Source organism: Leptodactylus fuscus, chromosome 5 (assembly GCF_031893055.1).
Source record: "Leptodactylus fuscus isolate aLepFus1 chromosome 5, aLepFus1.hap2, whole genome shotgun sequence".
Taxonomy (NCBI): Eukaryota; Metazoa; Chordata; class Amphibia; order Anura; family Leptodactylidae; genus Leptodactylus; species Leptodactylus fuscus.
This window is the reverse complement of record NC_134269.1, coordinates 145,166,788-145,192,292: the sequence shown is the minus strand read 5'-3', so window position 1 is coordinate 145,192,292 and position 25,505 is coordinate 145,166,788. Positions and strand designations below refer to the sequence as shown.

The following is a 25,505-nucleotide window of genomic DNA, read 5'->3' as shown; positions in this document are numbered from 1 at the left end:
TATGGGGGACCAGCACTGCTGTTTTTCAGTTTTCTGCTCTTATGACAAAACAAACAAAAATATTTTGTACTTTCTGTAAAGTTTTATCCTTTTTTATAATATAAAACCAGTTTTGCATGACCCAACTGTAGTGTGGACAGCACCCAGCTGGCATAACACCAAGTATTGGGGTAATGGGAACAGGCCAGCCCTGGATTCTGCTGTGTAGTCTGCTAGCACAGGACACAGAGCCAGCATGTAATGTACCGCAGTTATTACACGACAACTGTAGCTTTGTTCCGGTGTCAACGATGCCCGGTAACTGACACCCGGAAGGAATTGTCGGTTACACTGACTACTACCTGAGGTAACATGTACTCAGGAAATGAGAAGTGTGAAGGAAAACTGGGTCCGCGGGCGGCAATAGTAATGAAGAAAGTGTGCTAAAGGTATGGTAATGTGAGCTACATAGTGACCCCCCCCCCCCCCCGGTAATACATGTCGGGCTGCCCCCGGAGACACAACGTGGACGGCTCCGTCTCCTAGAGGTTAGCGCAGACAGGGACTGTTGCACTATTGCTATACAAGACGGTAGGAAACGACCCCCGGAGCAGCTTCCTCATCTCCGGCCTGGGCTGTGACTGAACACTGAAGCCGCCAAAACGGCAGCTTTCTCCTCCTCTTCTCCCCTCCCCCGCCAGCAGTCACAGGAAGGAGAGGGCTCCCTGAGCACCGGAGAGGAGGGCGCACTACCCGAAAAAGCAGGCCGATCCTTCTAGCTAGGCCCGGGCCGCTTCCTGGTTACCAGCTGCCGTTGTCAGGGAGGGAGGAGAAGGAGAGAGGGTCACGGCGGAGGGTCAAAGGGGAAAGGTCACCCACCCAGCATCCTCCGGGTTGGAAACACAGCCATCTTGGTTCTGCGAGACAAGAAAATTCATGCGGTGAGTGTTTTTATTTGTCAGAGCCGTCACTCGCAGCCGTCCCCCATGCCCGGCCGGCCTTGCAACTCTGTCAGGGAAGGCCGTGAAGAAGAGCCGGAGGCTGGCGGCCGGGGAGACGGGGGGCCGGGGCGAGAGAGAGGCCCGGGCGGCCGCGGCGGCTTTTGTCTGGATGTGGCCGGGGAGGGAGCTAGTGGTTGGAGGAGGAGGCGTTGTATGGCACATCGGTGCGGCGGGAAAGATGTGAGGGGATGGGGAAGAGTGGGGCCTGCAGGAAGATGGCTGAAAGACGCCGGGGCAGCAGTACTAGAGCCGCAGGCTGTGTCCAGGCCTAGGTGATGGATCCGGTGATGGGGGCTGTCAGTGCTGCACTAGCACAGGCTGATCCCTCAGAACTGGCACACCTGGAGGGGGAGCTAGGCCTCTGGTATCCTGCAGGCTGCTGGGCTCCAGTATCTGAAGAGGACACGTTATCTGCTGCATCAACTGTCACTTCCTGCTCATGGATGTATGGAGGTGCACTATCTGTGGTAGCATGCTTCATACTGTACCTGTATACGGCATACCTCCTGTATATACCTGGCCTGCACACATCCTATGTTCAGGATAGGCCTCCTGTAAAGACCAGTACACACAAAGAGGACGACTTGCCAGGAGCAACTGTTCTTGCTTTCCAGTCTACACTTATGGCAGCTGGGAAAAGACTGGTTGCTATAGGCAATGTTTCTATGGTTTGCCTATGCCGGGTTTATACATGAGGCCTTTGTCGCTATTGACATATTTGGTACGTCCCTGGATTTCTGTGACATCCAGTGTGAGACAAAAGGCCTCTGATGTTAGGACTAAGACCCAGATGAAAGTGCTCTGTGTCTTCTACTCTCTTATGTCTGGAATCGGCTGTACCCCAACATTATGCCAGGACGGGTTGTCTTACCATTTAGTGCTCCTGCAGATGTTACAGAGAGGCCACCATGTCTCTACAGCATACTACTACCATATTACTGAGAACATTACACTGATAAACAATTTCTCTGTCTCATGAATGTCACTCTTGTAAGATTTGGAGAAAAACAACTTTGAAGTCTTGAGCAAGTGAGGCAGTTGCTGCATCTGTGGTGGGCCTTAAACTCAGGTAGGATGGGTGATGTAATGGCAGTTGTAATATTGGTCCTCGCTGTACGGGGTGGTGCAGGTAGGGGTCTGAGTAGTAAGACCAGGGCTGAAGGCCCACACTAGTGCACCAAATGCCTCATTTGCATAAGACATCACATTTGTTTGTTTTTTTTCCTCCAAATCTACAGAAGTGAAGTGTATACCTTTGTTATGTATAACACAAATGCAGTGGTAAGCAGTTCTGTATGCTTGGGGGAGGTGATAGACTCCCTTCAAAGGTGTGAAAATTGACACACTCTTTGTTTTGTTGTTTTTATATTTATTGCATTGTTGCCGACAGCAGCCAAATAGACTTCTGCTATATTCTACACATGGTTAGAATGGACCACTATGCTACATCATAATAAGCATGGGGACAGAGTAGAAATGAGCCAGCTGTAGTCAGAATGGTAAAGGAGCAATGGAGTATATGATGGGGGCTTCTGCCATAGAAGGGTAATAATCCTCCCTGGTCAGAAGCTGTTTCATACATTTGTTAGACAATTTTAAAGGGGTTTTCCGGGTGTAGTAATTTAGTTACCTGGTTCTGGGGATCACTGATGATGGAGCCGGGAGTTCAGCAATGTCACGACCAAAAGGTCATGTGATCCGAGGCAACGTTTGGCCCCACTGGGTTTGTACGCCCTCCCCCTTTGTCCGAACTGACAGGTAATTAACTATACTATGGGAACTGACTGACTATAGCGGTTAATGCTGCATCGGATCACATGACCTGGGTGTCATGACGTTGCCAGAATCCCCAGGTCCATCACTAGTTATTTTAGGAACCAAGTAAGTAAATTCTGTGGAAACCCCTTTTAAAGTAGCTTCATCTTCCTTGTAAATGTGTGAATCTGCACTTGTGTAGCAGAAACTAAGTTCCCTCATCCTCTAAAGGCATGTCTGTACTTGTAAAAGAAAATATATACAGCAGTGATGCAGAAAAATACTTGTGCACCACTAAATTCCACAATGTAAACTGGCCATAAACATCAGATAAATGGGAGAAGAATCCAGTGATTTCTCTGGAGCTAGCTGACCATCTAATGTCTATGTGGGTTCCAGACTCCTGATAGCAGATGATTGGAGGGTACAAGGATTGGCTTCCTGGATTTCAGCAGTTTGATGCTTTTGTTTTAGGGAGAGATAAGCAGCCACCAAATGTCAATGGAGAGAACTACTGCCAGACACAACAGATGCATACTTGGCCCAGTCAAGCATACAGGTGTTTGGGGAAGCATGGAAGAGATAAAAGATGTTTACTTGCACCACTTTTACCTTTATTGATTGAATAAAAAAATTTCATCCGCAGCATAAACACTACATATGAACATGAAGAATCCTCATAAAGGGAGTCTGTCACCAGAACCCAGCATAAAAAACTCAGCCCACAGATAGATAGGTTCACTGAAGCAAATCATATTTTTGTCCTTGTGATTCAGGGCCTCTCTTGTCAAGATACCACTGTTTTTGTCTATATGCAGATGAGCTCATTTAGGCTACAAAGTGATCTCCATTTCTCCAAAGAGATAAGCGAGGGCACCCTGCTTGTGCCAAAGAGACAAAAACAGCTGTATCTCGGGAAGGAAAGCTCCCGTTTCATAAGGGAAAGACACAGTTTTGGTCCTGTGACCCTAACCAATCTATCTGTTGGGCAGGGTTGATATGTTGAGTTCTGGTGACAGACTCCGTTTAAGATGGATCCCGTCAGTTTCTGTGAGATCTCATGCTTTTCTATCACAAGGTTCTTCTAAATGTTGCAAAAATGTGTGCTTCCCTCCTTTTGATGATGATATGTTAGGGATGAAAAATTGGAAATCTCATACATACAGTTGAACTGTAACCCAAAACAGTTGTGCTTCTCAATGGTCTAATTTGTATATAGTAATTACACCATTTTGGGATCACCAACCCTTCATCAGGCTACAGTTGCATTATATTGAAGTTCCCCCGTTGAGCAAAGTCAAATGGACGTATCATATGGGGGTTTCCTGAGTGATGAGCCCAGAAGGTGCAGAACAAGGCTGAATGTCATGTCATGTTTCGTTTTTGTTTTTTTCTGAAGACCATTACAGATACCCCATCTCTTCGGGTATGTGACCAGCTCCCCACTCTGGATTCATCACTCAGAAAACCCCCATATGATACATCCATTTGTTTATGCTTGCTGAGGGAACTTCACTCCAACTGCAGCCTGATGAAGGGTTGGTGAACCCGAAACCTTGTAATTACTATATACAAATGAAACCATTGAGAATCATAACCTTTTGGAGTGTCTATGAGTGTTGCATATAGGTGGTGATGGGGGGGGGGGGGGGGGGGTTAGCCCCTCAATGAACTTGCGCACATTTTTGTTCCAGTATCTCAGTGCTACTTGAATGAATTTAGTTGAAAAATACGATACCATCTGCATGACAGCAGAGGCTCCGTTAATAAGGTAATAATATAGTGTTTAGGAATACATTGAGAGAGATCTATCAAAAATGCTTAGGAAATGTAGAGCGACATCCACTCACATCTCACTATTGTTTTTCATAGATCCTTTAGAAAATGTAAGCAGTGGTCTGATTGGTTGCCTTGGGTAACAGCATCACTTTTTATATTGAACATGTTTCGTTCTATCTGCCCCATCTGATTGGTGTTTTTATTCTTGATTGGACATTTGTAGAAAGACTGAATGTAAGGAGCTGTTCACATGATTATCATAGATTCCATTATTAATGGAGTGTCTGTTGTCATATATGGTAGGTTTTAAGAGATACTGACAGATCCTAGTGAGAGAAAACTGATCAAGATTTTTTTAAAGGATAGTGCCACAATGGTGTCCTGGAGGTTAGGCAATATTCATACATGTAAGGCTTCTTTGATGTGCGCAATAGCTTGTATGGCTGAACACTTAGGGGGCGTTCACACTACCGTCAGTGTCCACTGCTAATGTCAGTTCAAAATCTTGCACAGACATTAGCAGCAGACACTAGCTGTGTCTGTGACATTTTTCATTCATTTAAATGGAGATCGGGTGCGTTGTTTTACACTCCGTGCCTGTCCTTAACTGTCCGTTCCCAAAGATGTCCGAATTTTCAAGTGGACAGAAAAAAAACCTACATGCCGGGTTTTTTTTCTGTCCGCTTGTAATGTCGGACATCTTTGGGAACGGACAGTTAAGGAAGAGCACGGAGTGTAAAACAACGCACCCGATCTCCATTTAAATGAATGAAAAATGTCACAGACACAGCTAGTGTCTACTGCTAATGTCTGTGCAAGATTTTGAACTGACATTAGCAGTGGACACCATCTGTTGGACACCGACGGTAGTGTGAACGCTCCCTTAGCGCTTCATGCCAAAATTTTTTTTTTTTTTTCTTTATAAACTTAACATTTTTTTATTCTGTTATAAATCAGAGACCCGTAGATATACTGCAAGCCTTCAGGGCTATCGAGTTGTATGGGTGTCCTCTAATGGCCGTCTCTGTACCAGGGCTATGCAGTTGTACGGGTGTCTTCTAATGGGCGGCTCTGTACTAGGGCTCTGCAGTTATACGGGTGTCCTCTAATGGCCGGCTCTGTACCAGGGCTATGCAGTTGTACGGGTGTCCTCTAATGGCCGGCTCTGTACCAGGGCTATGGAGTTGTACGGGTGTCCTCTAATGGCCGGCTCTGTACCAGGGCTATGCAGTTGTACGGGTGTCCTCTAATGGCCGGCTCTGTACCAGGGCTATGGAGTTGTACGGGTGTCTTCTAATGGCCGTCTCTGTACCAGGGCTATGCAGTTGTACGGGTGTCCTCTAATGGCCGTCTCTGTACCAGGGCTATGAAGTTATACGGGTGTCCTCTAATGGCCGGCTCTGTACCAGGGCTATGGAGTTGTACGGGTGTCTTCTAATGGGCGGCTCTGTACCAGGGCTATGCAGTTGTACGGGTGTCTTCTAATGGGCGGCTCTGTACCAGGGCTATGCAGTTGTACGGGTGTCTTCTAATGGGCGGCTCTGTACTAGGGCTCTGCAGTTATACGGGTGTCCTCTAATGGCCCTCTCTGTACCAGAGCTATGGAGTTGTACGGGTGTCCTCTAATGGCCGGCTCTGTACCAGGGCTATGAAGTTATACGGGTGTCTTCTAATGGCCGGCTCTGTACCAGGGCTATGGAGTTGTACGGGTGTCCTCTAATGGCCGGCTCTGTACCAGGGCTATGCAGTTATACGGGTGTCTTCTAATGGCCGGCTCTGTACCAGGGCTATGGAGTTGTAGGGGTGTCCTCTAATGGCCGGCTCTGTGCCAGGGCTATGCAGTTGTACGGGTGTCCTCTAATGGCCGGCTCTGTACCAGGGCTATCCAGTTGTACCGCAATGGTGTCCTCTAATGGCCTGCTCTGTACCAGGGCTATGCAGTTGTACCGCAATGGTGTCCTCTAATGGGCGGCTCTGCACCAGGGCTATCCAGTTGGTAGGCCACACTACCAACTTCTGTTTTCTGATTTCCCAACTCTGTCTCCTTCATAAATAAATGACAGCTATGATCAGACAGAAGCAGAGAAGTTCCTCTAATTCATTAAAAACAGTGATGGACTTCCTATCAATGTAAATATGCAACTATTCATGTAAATATACAATATTAATAACTGTATGATATAATTTAAAAGAATTCATCATTTTATTTTGAAGCCATAGTTGGCAGGATTTTTCTGATGCAACTTAAAATAGGTCCTGGTGCTGACTGCGACTCCACAGGCCTGCGCCATACAGAATTAATACAAATATTCACTACTGTTTTTTTTCACTGTGATTTGTTCAGAATTATTGGCTTATAACAATGGAGAATGGCTTTGAATTGCAGTTAACGGTGAGGCAGGTCTCGGGTTTTGCGTTCTTCATGCGTTTGTTCCACTGTAACCCAATTTTTGTGAGCTGCCAATTGTTTCCTAAATGTAAGAGTAATAGTTGGTATAGCTGGGCTTACAGGCGCTAATTTACCGATAACAGACCAATTGTTGGATCCAAATAAAAGTTTAAAAAAATAAGTCTTATGCATTACTTTATACATGGGATTTATTTATTTAAAAAAAATAAATAAAAATCGAGGATTCCTCTTTGTATGAGGCTCTTTTACAGAGAGCTGGGGGTAGTGTTCCTAGGAATGGTGGCTCCCAATAATTGACCTGTGTAAATGTAAAAGGGATCCACTGAGAAAAGGCCGAAACGATTATTTATTATCACTTGATCGTGTAATGTATGTAATATAAGCAATGTCAGAATGTCACTAGGTATTTACTGTACTGTTTAATGAAGATTGAGATTCTTTTGTAGGTTTTGTAGTGGTGTCAACAGTAAATGAGCCATATAAATAGTGTAATCCATATACTGTATTCAGTCATCCCCAGACAGTAACAACTATCTGTTGTATTTAAAGGGAACGTGTCAGGGCTATTAAACTACCCACAGGGCCTTATGGAATAGTGGTTTAGTACCTGAAATAGCCCTGTACTAATACTCCCGGGTCCTGCACAGCTCTTCACTGAGATCAGAGACGTACACTTCGGCTGCTTTGTTATCAGGTTGGACCTCGGTTGCATGTGCAGTAATGTCAAGGTACTCGCCCGGCTTCAGAGAAGAGCTATGTATTTTCCATGTGCACCAGATAAAATCATGAGTCTCATCTGTAGGTAGGTATAACATATATATATTTTCTTTTTCTGTAGCCATGAACAGTCAGACGTATGCTATTTGGGGCAGTAAGCCACTAGTCCATAAGGACCTGTGGGTGGTTTAGTGTCCCAAATAAACCTTAGGGTTCTCTTTAAATGCAGAAAACCAGGGTTGTCCAAGACTATGATGCTGTGGCCTCCTGACTACTTCCCTGTGCTTGGTATTGCAGCTTAATCCCATTCATTCAAATGGGATGGAGTAGAAGCACGGCTATGTGACCAATGGACACAATGTCATTGGCTTGAGAAGAGGAGGAAGGCTCAATATCACGGTCCCAGGCAACCACTATGAAGAGACGGTTCAGTGTCTCCTATGGGGGAAACTGAAATATAACTGACTAATTATATTTCACAATGTCTAGTTGTGGCGCATTATAGAAATGTAGTTAAAGAGGAATGGCAGCTCTCCTGACCTAGCCTGCCAGAAGATGGCTGCTGATGGAGGAGCATGTGACTAGACCTAGATTCCTGATAGCGCAAGTGCATGAGGCCGTGTAATGTGCCTGGTCACGTGGCCCTCCATCAGCAGCCATCTTATGGGCACAAAACTTGTTATAAAAAGGAGCTTATGAGATATAGAAAATGGTGCCGAACATTAACAAGACTGTATCAGTGAGTGCCAGGTATTAGCTTCCAGTAGCCAGAAAATAGCCAACCCATTCAGGGTGCTATTACTAGCCGAATGGCACGGTCTGTGTACCCCTCTGCCTCTTACTACACAGCAGAACAGTGTGTATTTGATTCCAAATTGTTGCCAATTTTGGCTTCTAAAGACCTGTGTGACAGTGGGGTGAGGAGAGGAATAAAATGGTAGGCCGGCAGGTTGCATAATGATCAGTTGCTGCCCCTTACAAAAGATGTCAGGAAGTAGCAATGAATTTTTTTTGGTTTTTTTTTCCTTTTTTTTTTTTTTTGTGTGATGTCAGCAGTTACTGAATCACCGCTTTCTATAATAATAGTAGTAGCAGTAGTATATATGGCAGCATATTACAGGTTTTAGTTTTTTAGCAGGTCTTTGAGGTGCAAATTATTATTTTTTATTTTGCTTACTTATCGGTATACAGCGCCATCATATTCCGCAGCGCTTTACAGACCTTGTCATTCACTGTCCCTTATAGGGCTTACAATCTACATTCCCTATCGGTATGTGTTTGAAGTGTGGGAGGAAATCAGAGTAAACCCACACAAACACGGGGAGAACATACAAACTCCGTACCGCTCCTGACATGTCTGCTTTAGAGAATCCTTGTGTTTGCCGTGAAATAACAATAACTTAGTATTTGCCATTCCTCTATTATTCCTCCTGGAAATGTTTTAATAAACAATTTTTCGTTCCCTTTGTGATACACTTGCTGATGGAGGAAGTTTTGGGGAACATTTTCCCTCCCTTATGCTTGGACCCATTTCTGGTAAATGAGGGAGAACAGACGGCACAGCCACACATGTACTTGGATTTTGTTTGTACAGTGTGTTATTGATTTGCCCAAATAGCAATTCCACAGTATAATATCATTACAGAAATTACATTGTTAGGTAGTGGGAGGCGTTATGCTAAAAAACCTCAAGACTGTGAGGAATTTCACATTTCTTATTAGCATCTTGAGCAATCCACCTGTAGTCACAGACAAACATATGACTCCATCATCAAGACATGCTGTGTTCTGCTGACAGGTTCATAGGGTAAGACTGTGTTCATATCATACTATTAAAAAAAAATGAAAATTGCTGCTGACTGTACAAGATAGGCATGAAGTCGCCCATTTTGGTACGGCATCAATGCAAATCGGCCATAAAAAACACAGTTGCATCATTTTTCCATCACAATCATGTGAATCTAGCTTATTTTAATGTCTTTTCTGTATGTAAACCTAGCATCCATGTTTTTGAGAGTTCCTTAACCCATGGGATGTATTCCTAAATGGGAATGTCCTCTTATGTAATCAGAGAGTTACAGGTTTTTATCACACTCCCTGCCCCTCATTTTACTTGGGCAAACCCTGGCCTTAATTATTGATGGCCATTCTGTTCAGTGCTTCTTATGTACCTGCAGTTTATTGGCTTCATTACTTTACTCTTCTGAGATGAAAATGAGTGAATTAATAATTGATATGACAGACGTAGTTACAGTTTACATTAGACGTATGATTGCTTATTATACGTGCTTGGTTTCTTAATAGTGGAAATAGTAAGCAGAAAACCTAGCCACAATCCCAATACGTATCCTATTGAATCGGCTACAGTTGTATTAATAGATCAGTGAATATAATGCTTCTTTACTGAAGGCTCATGTCAACTCTGAACATCTCTTTCCCAATCTCCTTTTATGTTCCATTTTCAGAACAGAAAAATGGAAATCCCAACATGGATGGATTTCTAATATGACTATATCCATTGTGGATTTTTTTTGTCCATTATTTTTTATGGAATCTGCAGTGAAGGCTCCAAGCAGAAACTGTGACGCAGATGGGAACAAAGCCAAAGGTGTTATTGAAGGCGATGTGATCAAAACTACTGACACTCCATCTGTCCTCCCAGACCTGTTATTTACAAGTGGCCATCGCTATTGGCATTTGGTGTCCACAGTAGTCAATTGACTGGCAACACTTCTCAATGAGTCCTGTATTACAGCGTGGGAGTACTGTTAGTTGGATAAGCTCTCAACAGGGTGTCACTTTTTCCTGTGTTGCTACCTATCAGGTCCACAGCCTTGCTTGCAGAGAGCTCTAACAAAGCTTAATGCCTGCCTTGCACATCCCCCACTAACAGTGTTTAGCCTCACTGCTGTTTACATCGCCCTAGATAAAGCATGTTTTAGTAAGTATCCTAAAGGGGTGTTCTAGCAATAACAAATTGTTGGTTGGGGTCCAGTTGTGACTTGATCTCCCAAGTCTTTGACACTGCCTAAGATAATGGAGTGCTGCAAATGGATCATCAGTGCACATGCTCAGTAAGTGCTCGATCTCTCACCTTCTGTCCGCAGTTTTTGGCAGCCAGGAGGGGTGATATCTGTAAAACCAGCTTTCGTGTAATTTGTATGGTTAAGTGGTTTAGCGATCCCCATTTTCCCAAATGTTTGTCATAGATTGACTTTACCCTCAATGTGAGATGGTTTGATGTTAAGTTTTTCAGCTGTATGGCTGGGAACAAGAATGCAGTTTTTTTTGTGTTTGTTTCTAATATCTTTTCATTCCTCTGCTGTCTAAGGCTTGGGTCAGATCTGACGTTCATGCAGTGGATTAGTTGCTAGCACAGACATGTGCCCCTAACCCGCTGCGCTGTACGGTGCCACCAGCATCGTGGATAAGATTTTACAGAATCTCATTCGTGACTAAAACCCAACACTCAAATTGACCTGCTCTTTGGGTTTCGGCAGCGTGTCAATACATGCTGTAGCAGAAAACCTACAGCAGTTTCTTGCAGGTGTGTTTTTTGCTGCAGTAGATTTCAGGAAAACGTTCTGCTGAATATCCATGACAGAAGTTCCTAAGCCTTTCTGTCCCGTGTCCCTAACTGAACTGAAGCTCTACAGAGTTGACATGTGAATGAATTCTGCCATCAACAAATGTAATAAAACCTATGCCTGATAAAATTGAATGTTCTATAGTGAATATTATATACCATTCAGAATGTAAACCCCCCCTACATTGAATGCATGTGCTAGTATAATATATTTTTAATTATTTTTTGCATTAAAAGTTTTATTGAAGTTTTTGTGATAAAAGTAGAACAATACAAACTACAACTGAAGACGAGGAGGGAAGAGTTTGAGGGGGATGGAGAGGGAAACTGGGAGAGACGACCCATATCTTTTAAAGAGGACCTTTCATGGATTTGGGCACATGCAGTTTTATATACCTCTGGAAAGCCGACAGTGCGCTGAATTCAGCGCACTGTCTGCTTTCCTGATCTGTGCCCCGGGTAAAGTGCTATCGGTCCCGATACCGTAGCTCTTTACAATGTTTCTGACAGTCTGTCAGGAACATCCTTCTCCACAGCAGCGGATATAGCTCTGTACAGTGTGAGTGGGGAGGAACGCCCCCTCCCCTCCTGATAATATTCGTCTATGGACGAGCACTGTGAGCAGAGGGAGGGGGCGTTCCTCCCCGCTCACACTGTACAGTGCGATAGGCGCTTCTGTGCAGAAGGACATTCCTGACAGAGTGTCAGAAACGCCCTTCTGACTGTAAAGAGCTACGGTACCGGGACCGCTAGAACTTTACCCGGGGCACAGATCGGGAAAGTCGATAGTGCGCTGAATTCAGAGCACTGTCGGCTTTCCAGCAGTATATAACACCACATGTGCCCAAATCCATGAAAGGTCCTCTTTAAGATATTCATCATTTTATATAAAAAAAAAAAGTGCTCTGTATACTTTGTCGTGATCTGGGTATGCTATTTCAGTTCTACTTCAATTCAGATTCAGGCCTCTCCCTTAATACTGATCAGCAAACTTCAAAAAACATGTCAGTCAGTCATCTGCAACCATGGATCCTCACAATGACTTGTATAGAAACACTACACTTGTCTGTGCTACAAATACAGCACATGCTTAAAAAATTGCTTGTGTGTACGGGCCCATAGAAATACATGGATCCGCAATTGCGGATAAAATTATGGTGTGCGTGGGGCCTAATGAGAGCTGAGCTGCAATAGTATGGCCGAGTCACTACATAGTATACAGACCAGTTTGCTTGAAGAACCATACACTGTACTGAAAAAGGCTGACGTCCACAATTGCCACTTGGCAACTCAATTGTTTTGTGTGTAAGGGGTTTTGGTGAGTGAATTGTTGTTCATGGGGGAAAAAAAAGACGTCCCCCTAAAAATAAGCCCTGAGCAAAACTGAATATAAGACCCTGTCTTATTTTCGGAGAAACATGATGTTTGCATGACTGGGTTGAGTACAGAAAAGTGAAAAAAAAATAGCGCATGACACAAACAAAGGTGGACTTTTGAATGGCTCTGTTGAGTATAATGGGTCCCTTTGTTGTCATGTTTTATTTTATTTATTTTTACAAACAGCGCTTGGGGGTAAAAAATTGTTAGTGTGGAAGGGCCCTTATACCACTTTCTGTCAACTCTGATATTTTTGTGAAATTAACAAATATGACGGATACAAACTAAAACGAGTTATCGGTGGAAGAGCCGAGTCATCATGTTGGATTTATATTTCTTTTTTAGTGGCGTGGGTATTCCTTACATCTGAATTAGAGATGAGCGAGTACTGTTCGGATCAGCCGATCCGAACATCACGCTCGTATAGAAATGAATGGACGTAGCCGGCACGCGAGGGGTTAAGCGGCCGGCCGCCATCAAAGCAGAAGTACCAGGTGCATCCATTCATTTCTATGGAGCGTGCTGTTCGGATCGGCTGATCCGAACAGTACTCGCTCATCTCTAATCTGAATTGTTTCAGTAGAAGCTGGAGCGAGGCCACAGATCAATGCAAAGACCAATTGGTGATATGTCATTTTAACCTGGGGTATTCAAAAATAACAATATTCACAGACCAACCATGAACAAGAGTTATTGTGTACATGCTTTATTGTCCCATCCCCCTGCTCTATTTCTTGTATCTCCAGCCAATAAAATATAAAAAAAGAAATAAAACCTTAATGGGGTTATCCACGTTTTCAACATTCGTTGCCTATTGCTAAGTCTGAGTTCACACCAGCGTTTGAATTCTATTCAGGGATTCGTCCCGAATCTGTTTGAAAAACACAGAAAGAAAAGTCCTGCAAGCACGACTTTTATCTCCGCATTTTTAGGGCGGAAACCCAGCGGACCCCATTATATGCTATGGGGGTCCATGGGTTTCCCCAGGTAACCATTTTTAAGAGGATTGGGTTTCCATTTTTCGGGTCCCCAAGAACAGAAAAGTGAGCGCAAGAACCTAAAGTAACATAGGCCATCAGTTGTAGAGCAGTGGGCATCTGACTGTTTTGGGTCTCCCCAGATCATCTGTTTCCCTGGGTGTACATGTCGGGTGCTGTGCTTCTCACTTTCTGCGTGGTTGATAGTGGCAGTAGTGGGTATTTGTAGAAGTGTGCCATTGTCTGGCAAACAGCTGAACAGGTGTGAACCCGCCCTCAACTGGTCCCTGAGCTCTTGTTTTTTTTTTTTCCACCCACCCACAGTGGATTTGGTTGTGTGCCGCGTCATGGTTCCTGGAAGCTCTGGATAGGGACTAGTGACGTATGTGAGTGATGTCACCGGCCCCTCTCATGCAACTGCTAAGGCCACATTGGCCTCAACTGTTTTGTGGGCTTGAGCTTCTTTGGACTCAGGCACATTACGCAATCAAAGTGAGTGATGGCTGACATCAAAGCTCTGTGACATCTGGGTAGGCTTTTTTGTTCTATGTTACTCCTGCTCTGGACCCTTCCAGAATTTGTTCAATTTCTGGACAACCCCTTTAAGTTTGTGTGCCTATTGCTGTACAGATTGCCATTCTAAATCCCAAATAATATACAGGAAGGTCACAATACCACAGAGGGTTTATCAGAAAGGCTTTTCTTTTCTGCTTTTTCAATTGTCTTGTTCTAGTCTGAGTTTACACTACCTATTGGCTGGCTTTTTTTTTAGCGAGTATTATCATGCCCAAATTTTGGCATAGTTGGGATGTACATTGATATATTATAAGCCATAGCCCTTCTTAAACTTTTCAGAAAAAAAAATCTAAAACTACGTGCAACTTTGTGCACCTAAAATACACCAATCTTAGGGCAGAATTCAGACAGTCATCGTGGATGCTTGTATAATACAATACCAGGTGCATGAGGTATATATAACTATTGCAACGTAAATCTATGGTTTCTTGCGTCAGGCATTATAGCAACTACCATTATTACAGTGCAGCACTTGTGAATGTAACTTCTAGTCATAGGCCCCAGTCTGCTGAGAGTTCTGCTCTGTATGTATGATACACTTGTGCACGTGCCAGTATTTTCCTTTGTACTATTTGGCAGGGAAGCTTGCCGACCTCCTTAAGTAAATGGAGTTCTATAAGGCTGAACTCCTGGTTGCTTTAGCGTGAATATAAAGCATCTTTCATGTTTTTTTTATTTTGCTTTCCCTATTCACCACCTTCCTGCCCTACACTATGTTTATGAGAACTGGTGTTTAGGTTGCAGTTTTATAGGTATCCCTGTAGGCAAAACTTTAGAGGCCCATTCACATGCAGTCATGAGGTGTCTTGAAGTCTTTCTGCAGGAAACTTTGCTTTTTGCTTAATTTTAAGGTGAAGCTCTCCTTGTATTCACTATTACATTATGAAAAGCTATGGAAAGTAGCATCACTTTGAATGTGAAGGTATATTATTCGGTTTGCTTGCGTTTCCTACAAAACACAGCGGCCATTGACATAAGCCAATACTTCCCGAATGGTGATAGCCCCTATTACAATGTATAAGTGCATTGTTAATGGTTGGTTTACTATGGTAGACTTCAGTGCTGGTCTATGGTGAGAACCCCCGCAGTTAAATATTTCTATTGTGGAACTGCAAAGTAGTGATGCCATATACTTTATAAGTTAACCTATGCAGACTTGTTTGCTGGTGCCCGATGTCACATCTTGGGTCAGGCCGCTTTCCTGATAAGCCATACAATTATCCCAATTTTTTTTTTTTTTTTTTTTGCATACATGTAAAATGCAGCGGAATTTTGCTATAAATTGTGCAAAAAAAAAAAAAAAGTCTATGTCTTGTCATATTTAGGATTAATTAGAGCCTTTGTGGAAACTTTTATGACAAAGTATGAAAAAGGGGCATGGCTTCAATGGAAGGGGGGCGAGAGCAACATGCACCAACTAATAAGAGGTGTAGAGTTAGAATAGACAGTCTTAGGGTGCATTCACACTGAGTAAACGCTAGCTTATTTTGTAGAGTAAAATTACACTTGTAAATTTTGCTATCCCATTGACTTCAATGATATTTTTTTACAAGTGTAAAAATACGCCTGTAAAAAATACGCCTGTAAAAAATACGCCTGTAAAAATACGCCTGTAAAATGTCATTGAAGTCAATGGGATAGCAAAATTTACAAGTGTAATTTTACTCTACAAAATAAGCTAGCGTTTACTCAGTGTGAATGCACCCTAAGAATGTGACAGATTTATCAAACGGCATTAGACACTTTAATAAAGCTGGCACGGTTTAAGACTGTTTGCTCTGTCTAGTATTAGTAAATCTCATTGAGCTATTATTCTGCTTCATTACTAAATCTGCTATATTCTATACGTTTTCTGCTGCTATGAATCACATCTAAATTGGAACGGACACATTATCCTTTGAGTTTTCACTCCTATTCTGTTAATGGCCATTCTTTTAATAAACCTGAACAATTCCTTTAAGTTGTTCACTGAAAGATCCTAAATAAGTATGATAGGAAATATTTCAATAAACAACGTTGTCTAGACACTTGCTTTAATGAAAGTCAATAAACCTTTGGCATTGAGTCTTTAAACACATATAAAAACCTTCTGTCAGCCAGCCAAGCTTGTCATTTGAACTTGGAGGGTTTCCTCTGTCTTAAGTCTGTATTCCCAATGGCAGATTGGTTGCAGAAATTTCTGTGGCTGATTCATTTATGTGAATGGGGCTTGCCTGCAAAAATTAAAAAAACTAAAAATATCTGATGAATAGAGTTGATTCTCAGATTCCGTAACACAGTACAACAGTACCATGAATAGGTCAGCATGGTTTGCAGAAGACCCTCTTAGCCCCAAAGGCCAAGAGAATTTAAAAAAATGTATACATAATATTTCTAAACCAAAATGGTTGGCATCTGCCTGACTTCCTTCTCCAAACGTTTTATGGCTTTCTCTCAAATTATATTTTGTAGCTTACACCTTTAACCCGTTCTGATTTTTATTCTTTTGATTTTCATTTTTGAGTCCTTTCCTTACAAATCCCATGACTTTTATTTTTCCACTCACAGAGCCTTATGGGGGCTTAATTTTTTTTATTTATTTTTTTTGGGGAGTGGGGGGGGGCAAATTGTAATTCTATGGGTCTGTTTGAGTCAGTGGATACTAAATGTATATTTGTTTATTTACATCTTAACGCCTTGAAAATATCCAAAACTTTGCAAAAAAATATTTTTCTCTTGGAGTTGCCATATTTTGAAACGCATAACTTTTATATATATATATATATATATATATATATATATATATATATATATATATATATATATATATATATACACTTTCATTTACAGGGATGCATAAGGTGTTGGCTTTTTTGCGGGGCTAGAGGTACATTTAAGTTATATTGGGGGATGTCTCTTGCTTTGATCAAATTTTTGAGTGGGAAAACATAATATTTAGAAAAAAAAAAGTTAGAAGTTTGTAGCCCGAGTATTTTGAGACACAGGGATACCCAATGTGTATATGTTTCTCTTTTTTTTATTATTTACTTTTACAGTGATATGGGGTCCACCATATTTAAATACCTGACATATGTCATATAGGCGCCGCTCAACTGATTCCAGGACAGTTGGAATTTTTTCTGTAGCCCCCACCATTATTAAGCCTTCAGTGCAGTTAGTTTTGGCTCTGTAATGTCAGGTGGGTGTTGCTGTTGATCAGGCAAAATCTAAATCGTTGTTTTGGAATGCTATGAAAAAATATGACCAAATATTAGTGGGGAGGATCGGAGCTGCTGTATTGGAATGATGAGGCATCCACTAAGTAAAGAATAAGTACCTTTAACCAGTCTGCTGCTTGAGAGTATGCCCTGAGGTTGCAGTCTCATGAAGACGACCCCTTCTCATACAATATATACTATGTGGACATCAATGAGAATGGGGACGAAGCGTACTATATGACTGAAACCTTTTAATGGTCAAAGTTGAGATCCAGGTGTTGGGCCCCTTTCGTATTATGCAGATCTGGTCAGTATTTTGCTTCAATATTTGTAAGCCAAAGCCAGAAGTGGGACCTGCAGAAGGAAAGATTTGTATCCCTTTGATATTTTTTGGACAAACTTTGGATTTTGTCTTCCATACACTGCTGTGTGAGAGTATTAGATAATCAGGTATTTTTTAATAGATTGAATGGTTTCGCTTATGTACCATCCTAGCACATGTGGGTGCAACTGCAAAGGGTTAATCTAATCCACTCGCTCAGTCTTGTAAGAACCCTTCTTGAACATAAAGTTAAATCCTCATGTTGTGGAGACGCGGCAGAAATAAAAGCTACATTTTACATTACCTGCAAAGTGAATGAGATTCTGGTTCATCCCATCCACACATTGCAGGAAAAAAATTGGCTCCATACAGCATACCGGGACTAAAGTTAAAGTGAAAGCTTTAATGCAAAAAGGTTCAGTGCTGACAAAATAGATCTGACATAAACAAGAAAAAAAAAAAACCTTACAGGTTACAGTTCTTCTGATTCCTTGGGGCAGGGAAAAAAAATGATGGCTGCACCCAGCTTGACAGACTCCATGTGTGACAAAGGTTACTCTGGGTGTAAGTCAGGTTTTATAATGTTAGGCCTTTTACACACGTTTATTTTAAAGTGTCTGTTCACATGTCTGTTTTTTGACCATTTTTCAAAAAACTCATGCTCTATCTTTGTCCGTTTTCACAAGCACAGGGACCCATTAGAAATCAATAGAGGCGTATTTGACTGATGTAGAATGGATTGACTTCTGTTTTATGTCTCTTAAATACAGATTACTGGGTTGGCTCACAAAAGAAAGGCAGTTATCCATGTTTTTGTTTTTTTTTTTCCCCTGACCGTAAACTGAGTCAAAACAAATGGTAATCGTCCGTCACAAACAAAAACTGCACTGGTGTAAATAAGAGATCCTCTGGGGGCGGGGGAGTAGATAAGCTGGGACATCTGTTGTCAGTAGTGGTTATGGCACTATGGAAGTTATTTCTTCTATTGCAATACTGTCTTTCATGTGTAATGTAAATGAGGTGACTGCTGCAAGGAAAGCCCTCTACAGAAATGATCAGTCTACTATTAGGTTTAGTGACCAGATTGAAAATTGGAAGGATTTTGTACTTATTTTTAAAAGTAGATGGAGACATAGAAAACTTTTTTTTTTTTAAGGCCTCATGCACACGGCCGTGTACTGGCTGTGTTATTCACAGCTACCACACTGACCTATTCATTTCTATGGCCCCATACAAACAACTGTGTATTTTCATGTATTTTACAATGTATGAAGCCATGAGTAGAACTCAGGAAGGGTCCTATTCCTGTCCATCTTGCGGACTATGCTCATTTGCCCCAATGAATGGGGATACATTGGGCATTTTACCATGTCAGCTGCGTCTTGTTGTCCATAAAATCCGGTACATTTCTGTTATGAAAGTATCTATCTAATAAAATTCCTGAAACATTAAATTAGAATTGTTGGGGGGCAGAAGGACAGATAATTTTTAGGTGTTGTATATCCATTCCTTTTCTGAGATATGGCAGCTTCCAAAATCTGTCTGTTGTTTATACAGCTCATTTATCATTTTATCTCCCAAAGTGAAAGCTATTTTTTTGTTGTTGTTTTTTGCTGTCTTGCTAAATATCTTTAAAAAAAAACATTAAAACAAACAAACAAAAAACCTACAAAGACTGCTGGCAAATTATGACCCGAATAAAAATCACGACCAATTGACCATTTTTACCTTAATTGTGAATAATGAATGACTATTTTAGGACCCTCCCCATCTTACATACCACGCCCCTATTTGTCATTGTATTTTTGTTATTCACCGATCTCCCAATCCTTATTGCACATGTGCTTTAGCCGGCAGCAGTCTGGCTAAATGACAGGATGGCGGGGATGTGGAAGAATTGATGTGAGCAATTTCACATCGATTACCTGAGCTGACTTGCGGTTATTTTGCACCTAATTCCCCAGCCCTCGTCCATTGATGTATGGTACGCTCATACGTTTATCGCATGTTGATGTTTTTACTGGTGATGTTTTACCTGTAAAAACTACATGTTAAATAAGTGTGTTTCATCTCAAAATCTACAAATGGAGAGCAATTTTTTTTTCTTGTGTTCCTTTATAGTTTTAGAGCGGTAAAGCCATACCACTCAGAGTATACCCTCAAGTTTGTATTCTTCCATCACCTTTTCTTTGCCTGTATGATTTGTGATATAAAATCCTTGTGTGGAGTCCGATGGCATGACCTGTAATGCGAAAATGACTACTGTGCTCTGCTGTGCCTAGTATATAAGACTGCTTGACTTTCTGACACTCTTTGTCACTACCATTGAGAAGCAAAATGGCAGAGCTGAATGTTAGATATACTCACTTTTTCTTCCAGTTCATTTTTCTAAGTAGTCAAAGTAGGAACCAGGGACATTTCTGGGGCCAAATCATTGACGGCCCTGAATTAGGCTGACCTGCAATACCAGACATGATCACATGTTATTTCAGCAAACTTCTGCCAAGTCCTAGTTTTATCCTGGGGTGCTGTATGGTTGTGTAGCTGTGTGCGCCTCCAATGATCATAGGATTATACTGTCTTATTGTATGCTCATTGGCAACCACAAGACTTTAGATCTGTGGTTGTCAGACTGCTGAGACTCCCCCACTAATGGTTGTCAGGAGCATAGGCTTCTGTGAGGTTGTCTGCAGGTGCTGACTACAACTCATGACCTCTGAAAGGGCTGCAGACTTGACAGAGCATTCCCTTCCTTTGCAGTCAGTGAGTGTACTGACGCCTGGTCCTGAGACCCTCCGATATGAAATGAGTTGCTCTTTTAAGTTCTGTTGACTACACATGAGCTTTGATTTAGAAAACCCATTTTTGCTTTTTGCTTGCTGATTTTGCAGCATGTTTGTTGAGCCACAGCTAAAAGTGGATTTAGTAGAAGGGAGAAGTATAGGAGCTTCCCTTGTGTTTCATATCCCTCTTAAAGCCACTTTCAGTTTTGGCTCAAAAGAAATAACCAAAATCTGCAACAAACAATGCAGCTATTCTGCAGAGTGTGGCCTCAACCTGAAGAACATTCAGGTTTTGATATTAAAAAGTGTTTGAAGACACAAGCTTTGTTAAATGGAGTCTGCTTGTTTATCAGGCTTTCCAGTCTGCAGAATGTTTAGTAGGACAAATCCATATAATGGCCGTCATAAAGCACTGCAGTACCAAACGCTTCTGAGCTAGAGAAGCTGCCTGTTTACTGAAGAGCTGTTGGCTGCTTCAGGGAACCACACAATGGGATATATGATCTGCTATTTGGTTTTATGGATGAACAGCTTTATACGCTAAATTTGTGTTTCTAATTTTTCATTTTTCCATTTTTCTTTTTCTTTTGCTTTGAAGCATTTGAGCATAATGATATTGACCTCATTGGTGCCCATTTCTATTCAGCTTTCACATTCTGTGTGTTTGCTTGTTAAATGGCCACTAAACCCAAGTTGGAACAATTGCACAAGTAAAGCTTATAAAAAAAAAAACAAAAAACAACTGAAATTACTACAATGTCGCAGAATGGATTTTTCTGGCTTTCCAGTCCACTCAGTCTTCCCATTTTGAAAGGGTTGATTACAGGGAACTATAGGTAAAGAAATTAAAGGGGTTGTACAACATTTGTCATACTGCCACTCCATGCTTATAATGGTATAAAATAACAATTGGAGTCATGATGGCCCTACCCCTGCCCTGGGGCTGCTGTGCTCACTCTTTCCTTGTCCTCCTCCAATCTCTGCATCACCAATGGAGCTGGATAAACAATGTGTGGCGCTGTGGAGTTGGAGTCATGGCCAGTTTTAGGTGGTTGAGTAGCAAAAATTGTTTCAGACTCCGGCCTCAAAATAAAACTTATTACTTTAAACGCTATTGTATTCAACAATTATTGAAATTGTATCAATTAGATGCATTGTTTCTTGCAAATTTACTTTCATAGGACTTTAATTACTGGGTTTTTTTGTGAATTAGGTGAGCTTTTTTTTCCTTGTGATTGTCAGACATTTATAAAGGGCCAGAGTCTTTCTATTAACTCCAAAGCCCTGGATGACAATGTGACTTTAACAGTGATACGTTGCCACCACTTAGGTCACTTCCATGGCCAAGTGCTTGATCACATGTTGACCCATCATTCCTGGAGCTGGATGAATATGTAAAAAGAAAAATAAATAAAATTTATGTTGGAATACCCCTGTAAAGTTACATATTTCTATTTCTAGGTGACATACAGCATGTTTGGTGCTTCAAGAAAGAAGTTTGTAGAAGGGGTCGAAAGTGACTACCATGATGAGAATATGTATTATAGCCAGTCCTCGATGTTTCCACATCGGTCGGAGAAAGATGTAAGTGACTCACGTTTTTGCCTTCTGTTTACAGGCCACATACTACTACCCTTTGCTCATAGCCTTGGTCTGGTGCAACACATTGACTTAGGCTGTAGGCTTTTATATTTAATTTGGACGGTTATGCCTTTCTATGAAACCTTTAGGAGCTGATATTTTTGATATTCTTATTAATATCGGACAAGTGTAAAGGAAACTGTAGGAAGAAAGATCATAGAAGTGCTGACTGCTTTGTTGTAAGGTATTTCAGTGGTGCCCATAGCCATTAACCATTGCTGGACCTATGGCTTTGAAATGTGAAGTTGCACGTTTATGTCTTCATTTTAGGCTTAGTTTTTTGTTTTGTTTTTTAAATGCCCCCCCCCCCCCCTTCTCAACAGTCATATTAGAATTGCAAAAGCCCTCCCAAAAATATTACTTTTTTTTATTGCAGATTTTGGATTTACGGTTCAAATAACTATCCCATATCTCTGGTGTCTTATGTACATTTTGACCCTTTAGCAATCTTAGCACATGTTAGCCTTTAAACCAGTAACATTTTATGCCTCTCTGTATTCCAGCTTTCATAACTTTTAAAATTGTATTTCAGTGTAGCTTTACGAGACCTTGTGTTTTGCAGGGACATAAGACTTTTTGATCAGTTTTATTGCTTTTTTGTTTTTGGGAGGTGAGATGATCATTTATTCTGCCATCTGAATTACAAAGCGTATGACATTTATCATGTAGAATAAGGGTGGGTTCACATCTGCGCCCCAGTCTCCACTTTCAGTTTCCGTCTTCTGCCCGAGAAACTGGACAGGAGATGGAACCTGGCATTCGTTTTCCAAACCCATTCATTTGAATGGGTTTGCAAAGTGTCCACCCGTGAGCGTTGTATGGTCTCCACGGCGAAACCGTTTTTTCTTTTTTTGTTTTGTTTGTTTTTTTAACTGGACATAGTCGGACATGCAGGACTTTGTGTCCAGTTTAAAAAAAACAACAAAAAACGGTTTTGCTGTGGAGACCACAAAACGCTCACGGGCGGACACAGAATGCCGGGTTTCCATCTCCTGTTGGTAGAAGACGTAAACTGAAAGCGGAGACCGGGGTGAAGATGTGAACCCGCCCTAAGTAATGTACTAATTTTATTTTAGGGGTTGTTACGGATGTGGTGATACCAGTTGTGTGGTGGTGGTTTTTTTTTTTTTTTTTTTTTTTTTCCATCTGTATTTTTCCTTTGTTTTACAGAAAATAAAAAAAAAAATTAGGTGCTGCAGTTAGCATTGACTGAAGCATATAAGATTTAAATAGCTTTCTGATTGATAATTTAGAGGCTATATACTGAACATAAGTCCATGGTACCCTTCCCCAAGGATCATCTGAAGTGACAGGACAGAAGAATAATATAATGTTCTCTTCTTTCTGCACAGTCAACTGCACGTGTTCTCCTGCTCACTTGTTACAGTAAAGCTGTAAATATATGCAGCTCTGCTTTAACCAGTGATATCTTCTAACCAGAGGTTCCCAAACTTTTTATTTCTTGTAGACCACTTTCAAAATGTTACTGGTTTCAGTGGTCCCCCTGCTGCTACATTTCTACCATATTCTCAAAACTTGTCAAAAAATGTGAAGATTAGATTAGATCTAACGATGGCAGTTTGCATCGCGGCTAAGTTCCCTGGCGGTCCACCTGGACCACTTTGGGAATCACTGCTTCAAATCTAAGTGGGTTACAGACATAATCTTCAAAGTCCAGGTTCGTGGCTCTAGCATTGCTCCAGAACAGTTTAAAGTGACTGCTTCCTCTGCACTCTCCCTCAATACACTTTGCTCAAAGCTGTGAGGAGGTTAAAGTGGTGGTCTGGGATTATAAAGGTATGGCACGCCTAACCACAGGCTGAATGAAATATTGCAGGTCAACTAGTCACTACAGCTGAGCAGCAATGCCCGACCTATGGACAAATGTCACTATTTTAGGAAGAAAGCAGTTGTCATACACTGCTCCTCCACTATACTATCCCAATAAGGGAAACTTGATATTTTAAAGTGAATTCAAATTGATGGGATTTTGACCTGATGTGTATAACGAGTTCAAAACTTGGATAAACTAAGCCCAAATTTGATTTACGGTACCCATACATTGCTGGGGTGTACCTGTACTTTCACATTTAAAGCAATGGCAAGTACAGGTGCAGAATGTACAAAGTTTGGTGCCCTTGTGATTGTCACTAATATGTTTAATTTTCTTTTTTTTCCTCCCCAGATGTTGGCATCCCCATCACCATCTGCATCGGGTCAGCTGTCCCAATTTGGGGCTAGTTTATATGGGCAACAAAGTAAGTTCATTTACAGAAAGGGGTATTTCCACAAATATCTAGGAAACATGCCAAGTTTTCAGTTGGAATCCTGAAAAGTGGTGCCCCCCTGTTGAATGTATTGGGAGTGGCATTTTACACTCTGTTCTTATTGTAATCCTTGCTGTTGTGGGATTTATTGCAATTAAGAGACAATTATCAGAACTAAATCCCACCTTAATAATAAATTTGTTGACCCCACCCACTTTTAAAATAAGAGCGGAAGGTCTTAATTTTTGATACAAAATGGCCTGTGTCAAGATTGGTTTGTTTTATACCTGAAAGATGGTGTAAACATGTTTTAATACATTCAAGAGAAGAAGATGCTTTATAGTGGGATGATTTATTTATTGATTGATTGATTTTAATTGGCCTGCACAAATACAAGTTCCCCTAGGATCTAGTTGATAGGAATAGACTACTGAGCAAGTGTCACCAGCAGCACTGGACATTTAGGAAACGTTATCAGGAGAACTTCAATGGTCACCATAATAAGTATCTAATAACGTTATGCACAGAAAGAGTTCTTTTTAAGGATTGCAAATGAAAGCTTGTTATGTACTGCATGATGTAACATAAATATAATATTCATAGGACATACTTTGATCAGATTTGAAAGCTATTTAATGTGGGTAGTAATAAATTGTGATGTTATATCTCTTGTGTAATTTTCTGTAGGTGCACTAGGCCTTCCTATGAGGGGGATGAGCAACAATACTCCTCAGTTAAACCGCAGCTTATCACAAGGCACTCAATTACCAAACCATGTAACGCCGACAACAGGGGTACCAACAATGTCACTTCATACGCCACCATCGCCAAGCAGGTTACTGGAAGACCTATTTTCATTATTCAGCAATTTTCAAATTTTTAGTATTGCTGTTTTCTTTACCTGAAATTCGTGTTACTCACAGGCCCTTATGGATAAGGGGGTTTAGTGTTCCAAATTTCCATGTAATAAAGCTATTCACGCCTGCAATAAAAAATAAAAAAGCAATATGCTTACCCTGCCACAGTTCTACCTGGCCGGAACAGTCCTTCACTGAAGCTGGGTGAGTGCAACTCCGTGTACATACCCTGTACCTCTGGAACTTGTGCAGTGAAGTCTAGATGTACGTCCTCTGCTTCA

At 41.5% G+C, this 25,505-nt stretch overlaps 1 protein-coding gene across 2 annotated transcripts in view; it reads left to right on the top strand.

The window, feature by feature from the left end:
• The first annotated feature begins 279 nt into the window (after positions 1 to 279).
• The window catches only part of CNOT2 (CCR4-NOT transcription complex subunit 2), a 43,562-nt gene continuing 18,336 nt past the window's right edge, over positions 280 to 25,505 (top strand). The window contains exons 1-4 of one of the 2 annotated variants that reach the window (XM_075274428.1): positions 280 to 428; positions 21,921 to 22,043; positions 24,286 to 24,358; positions 25,055 to 25,202. In XM_075274428.1, the coding sequence (XP_075130529.1) occupies positions 21,933 to 22,043; positions 24,286 to 24,358; positions 25,055 to 25,202 (332 nt within the window). In that variant the 5' untranslated portion in view covers positions 280 to 428; positions 21,921 to 21,932. Of the gene's footprint in view, positions 429 to 522; positions 921 to 21,920; positions 22,044 to 24,285; positions 24,359 to 25,054; positions 25,203 to 25,505 lie in introns of those variants that run through there. The other variant, XM_075274427.1, reaches the window with a different exon arrangement.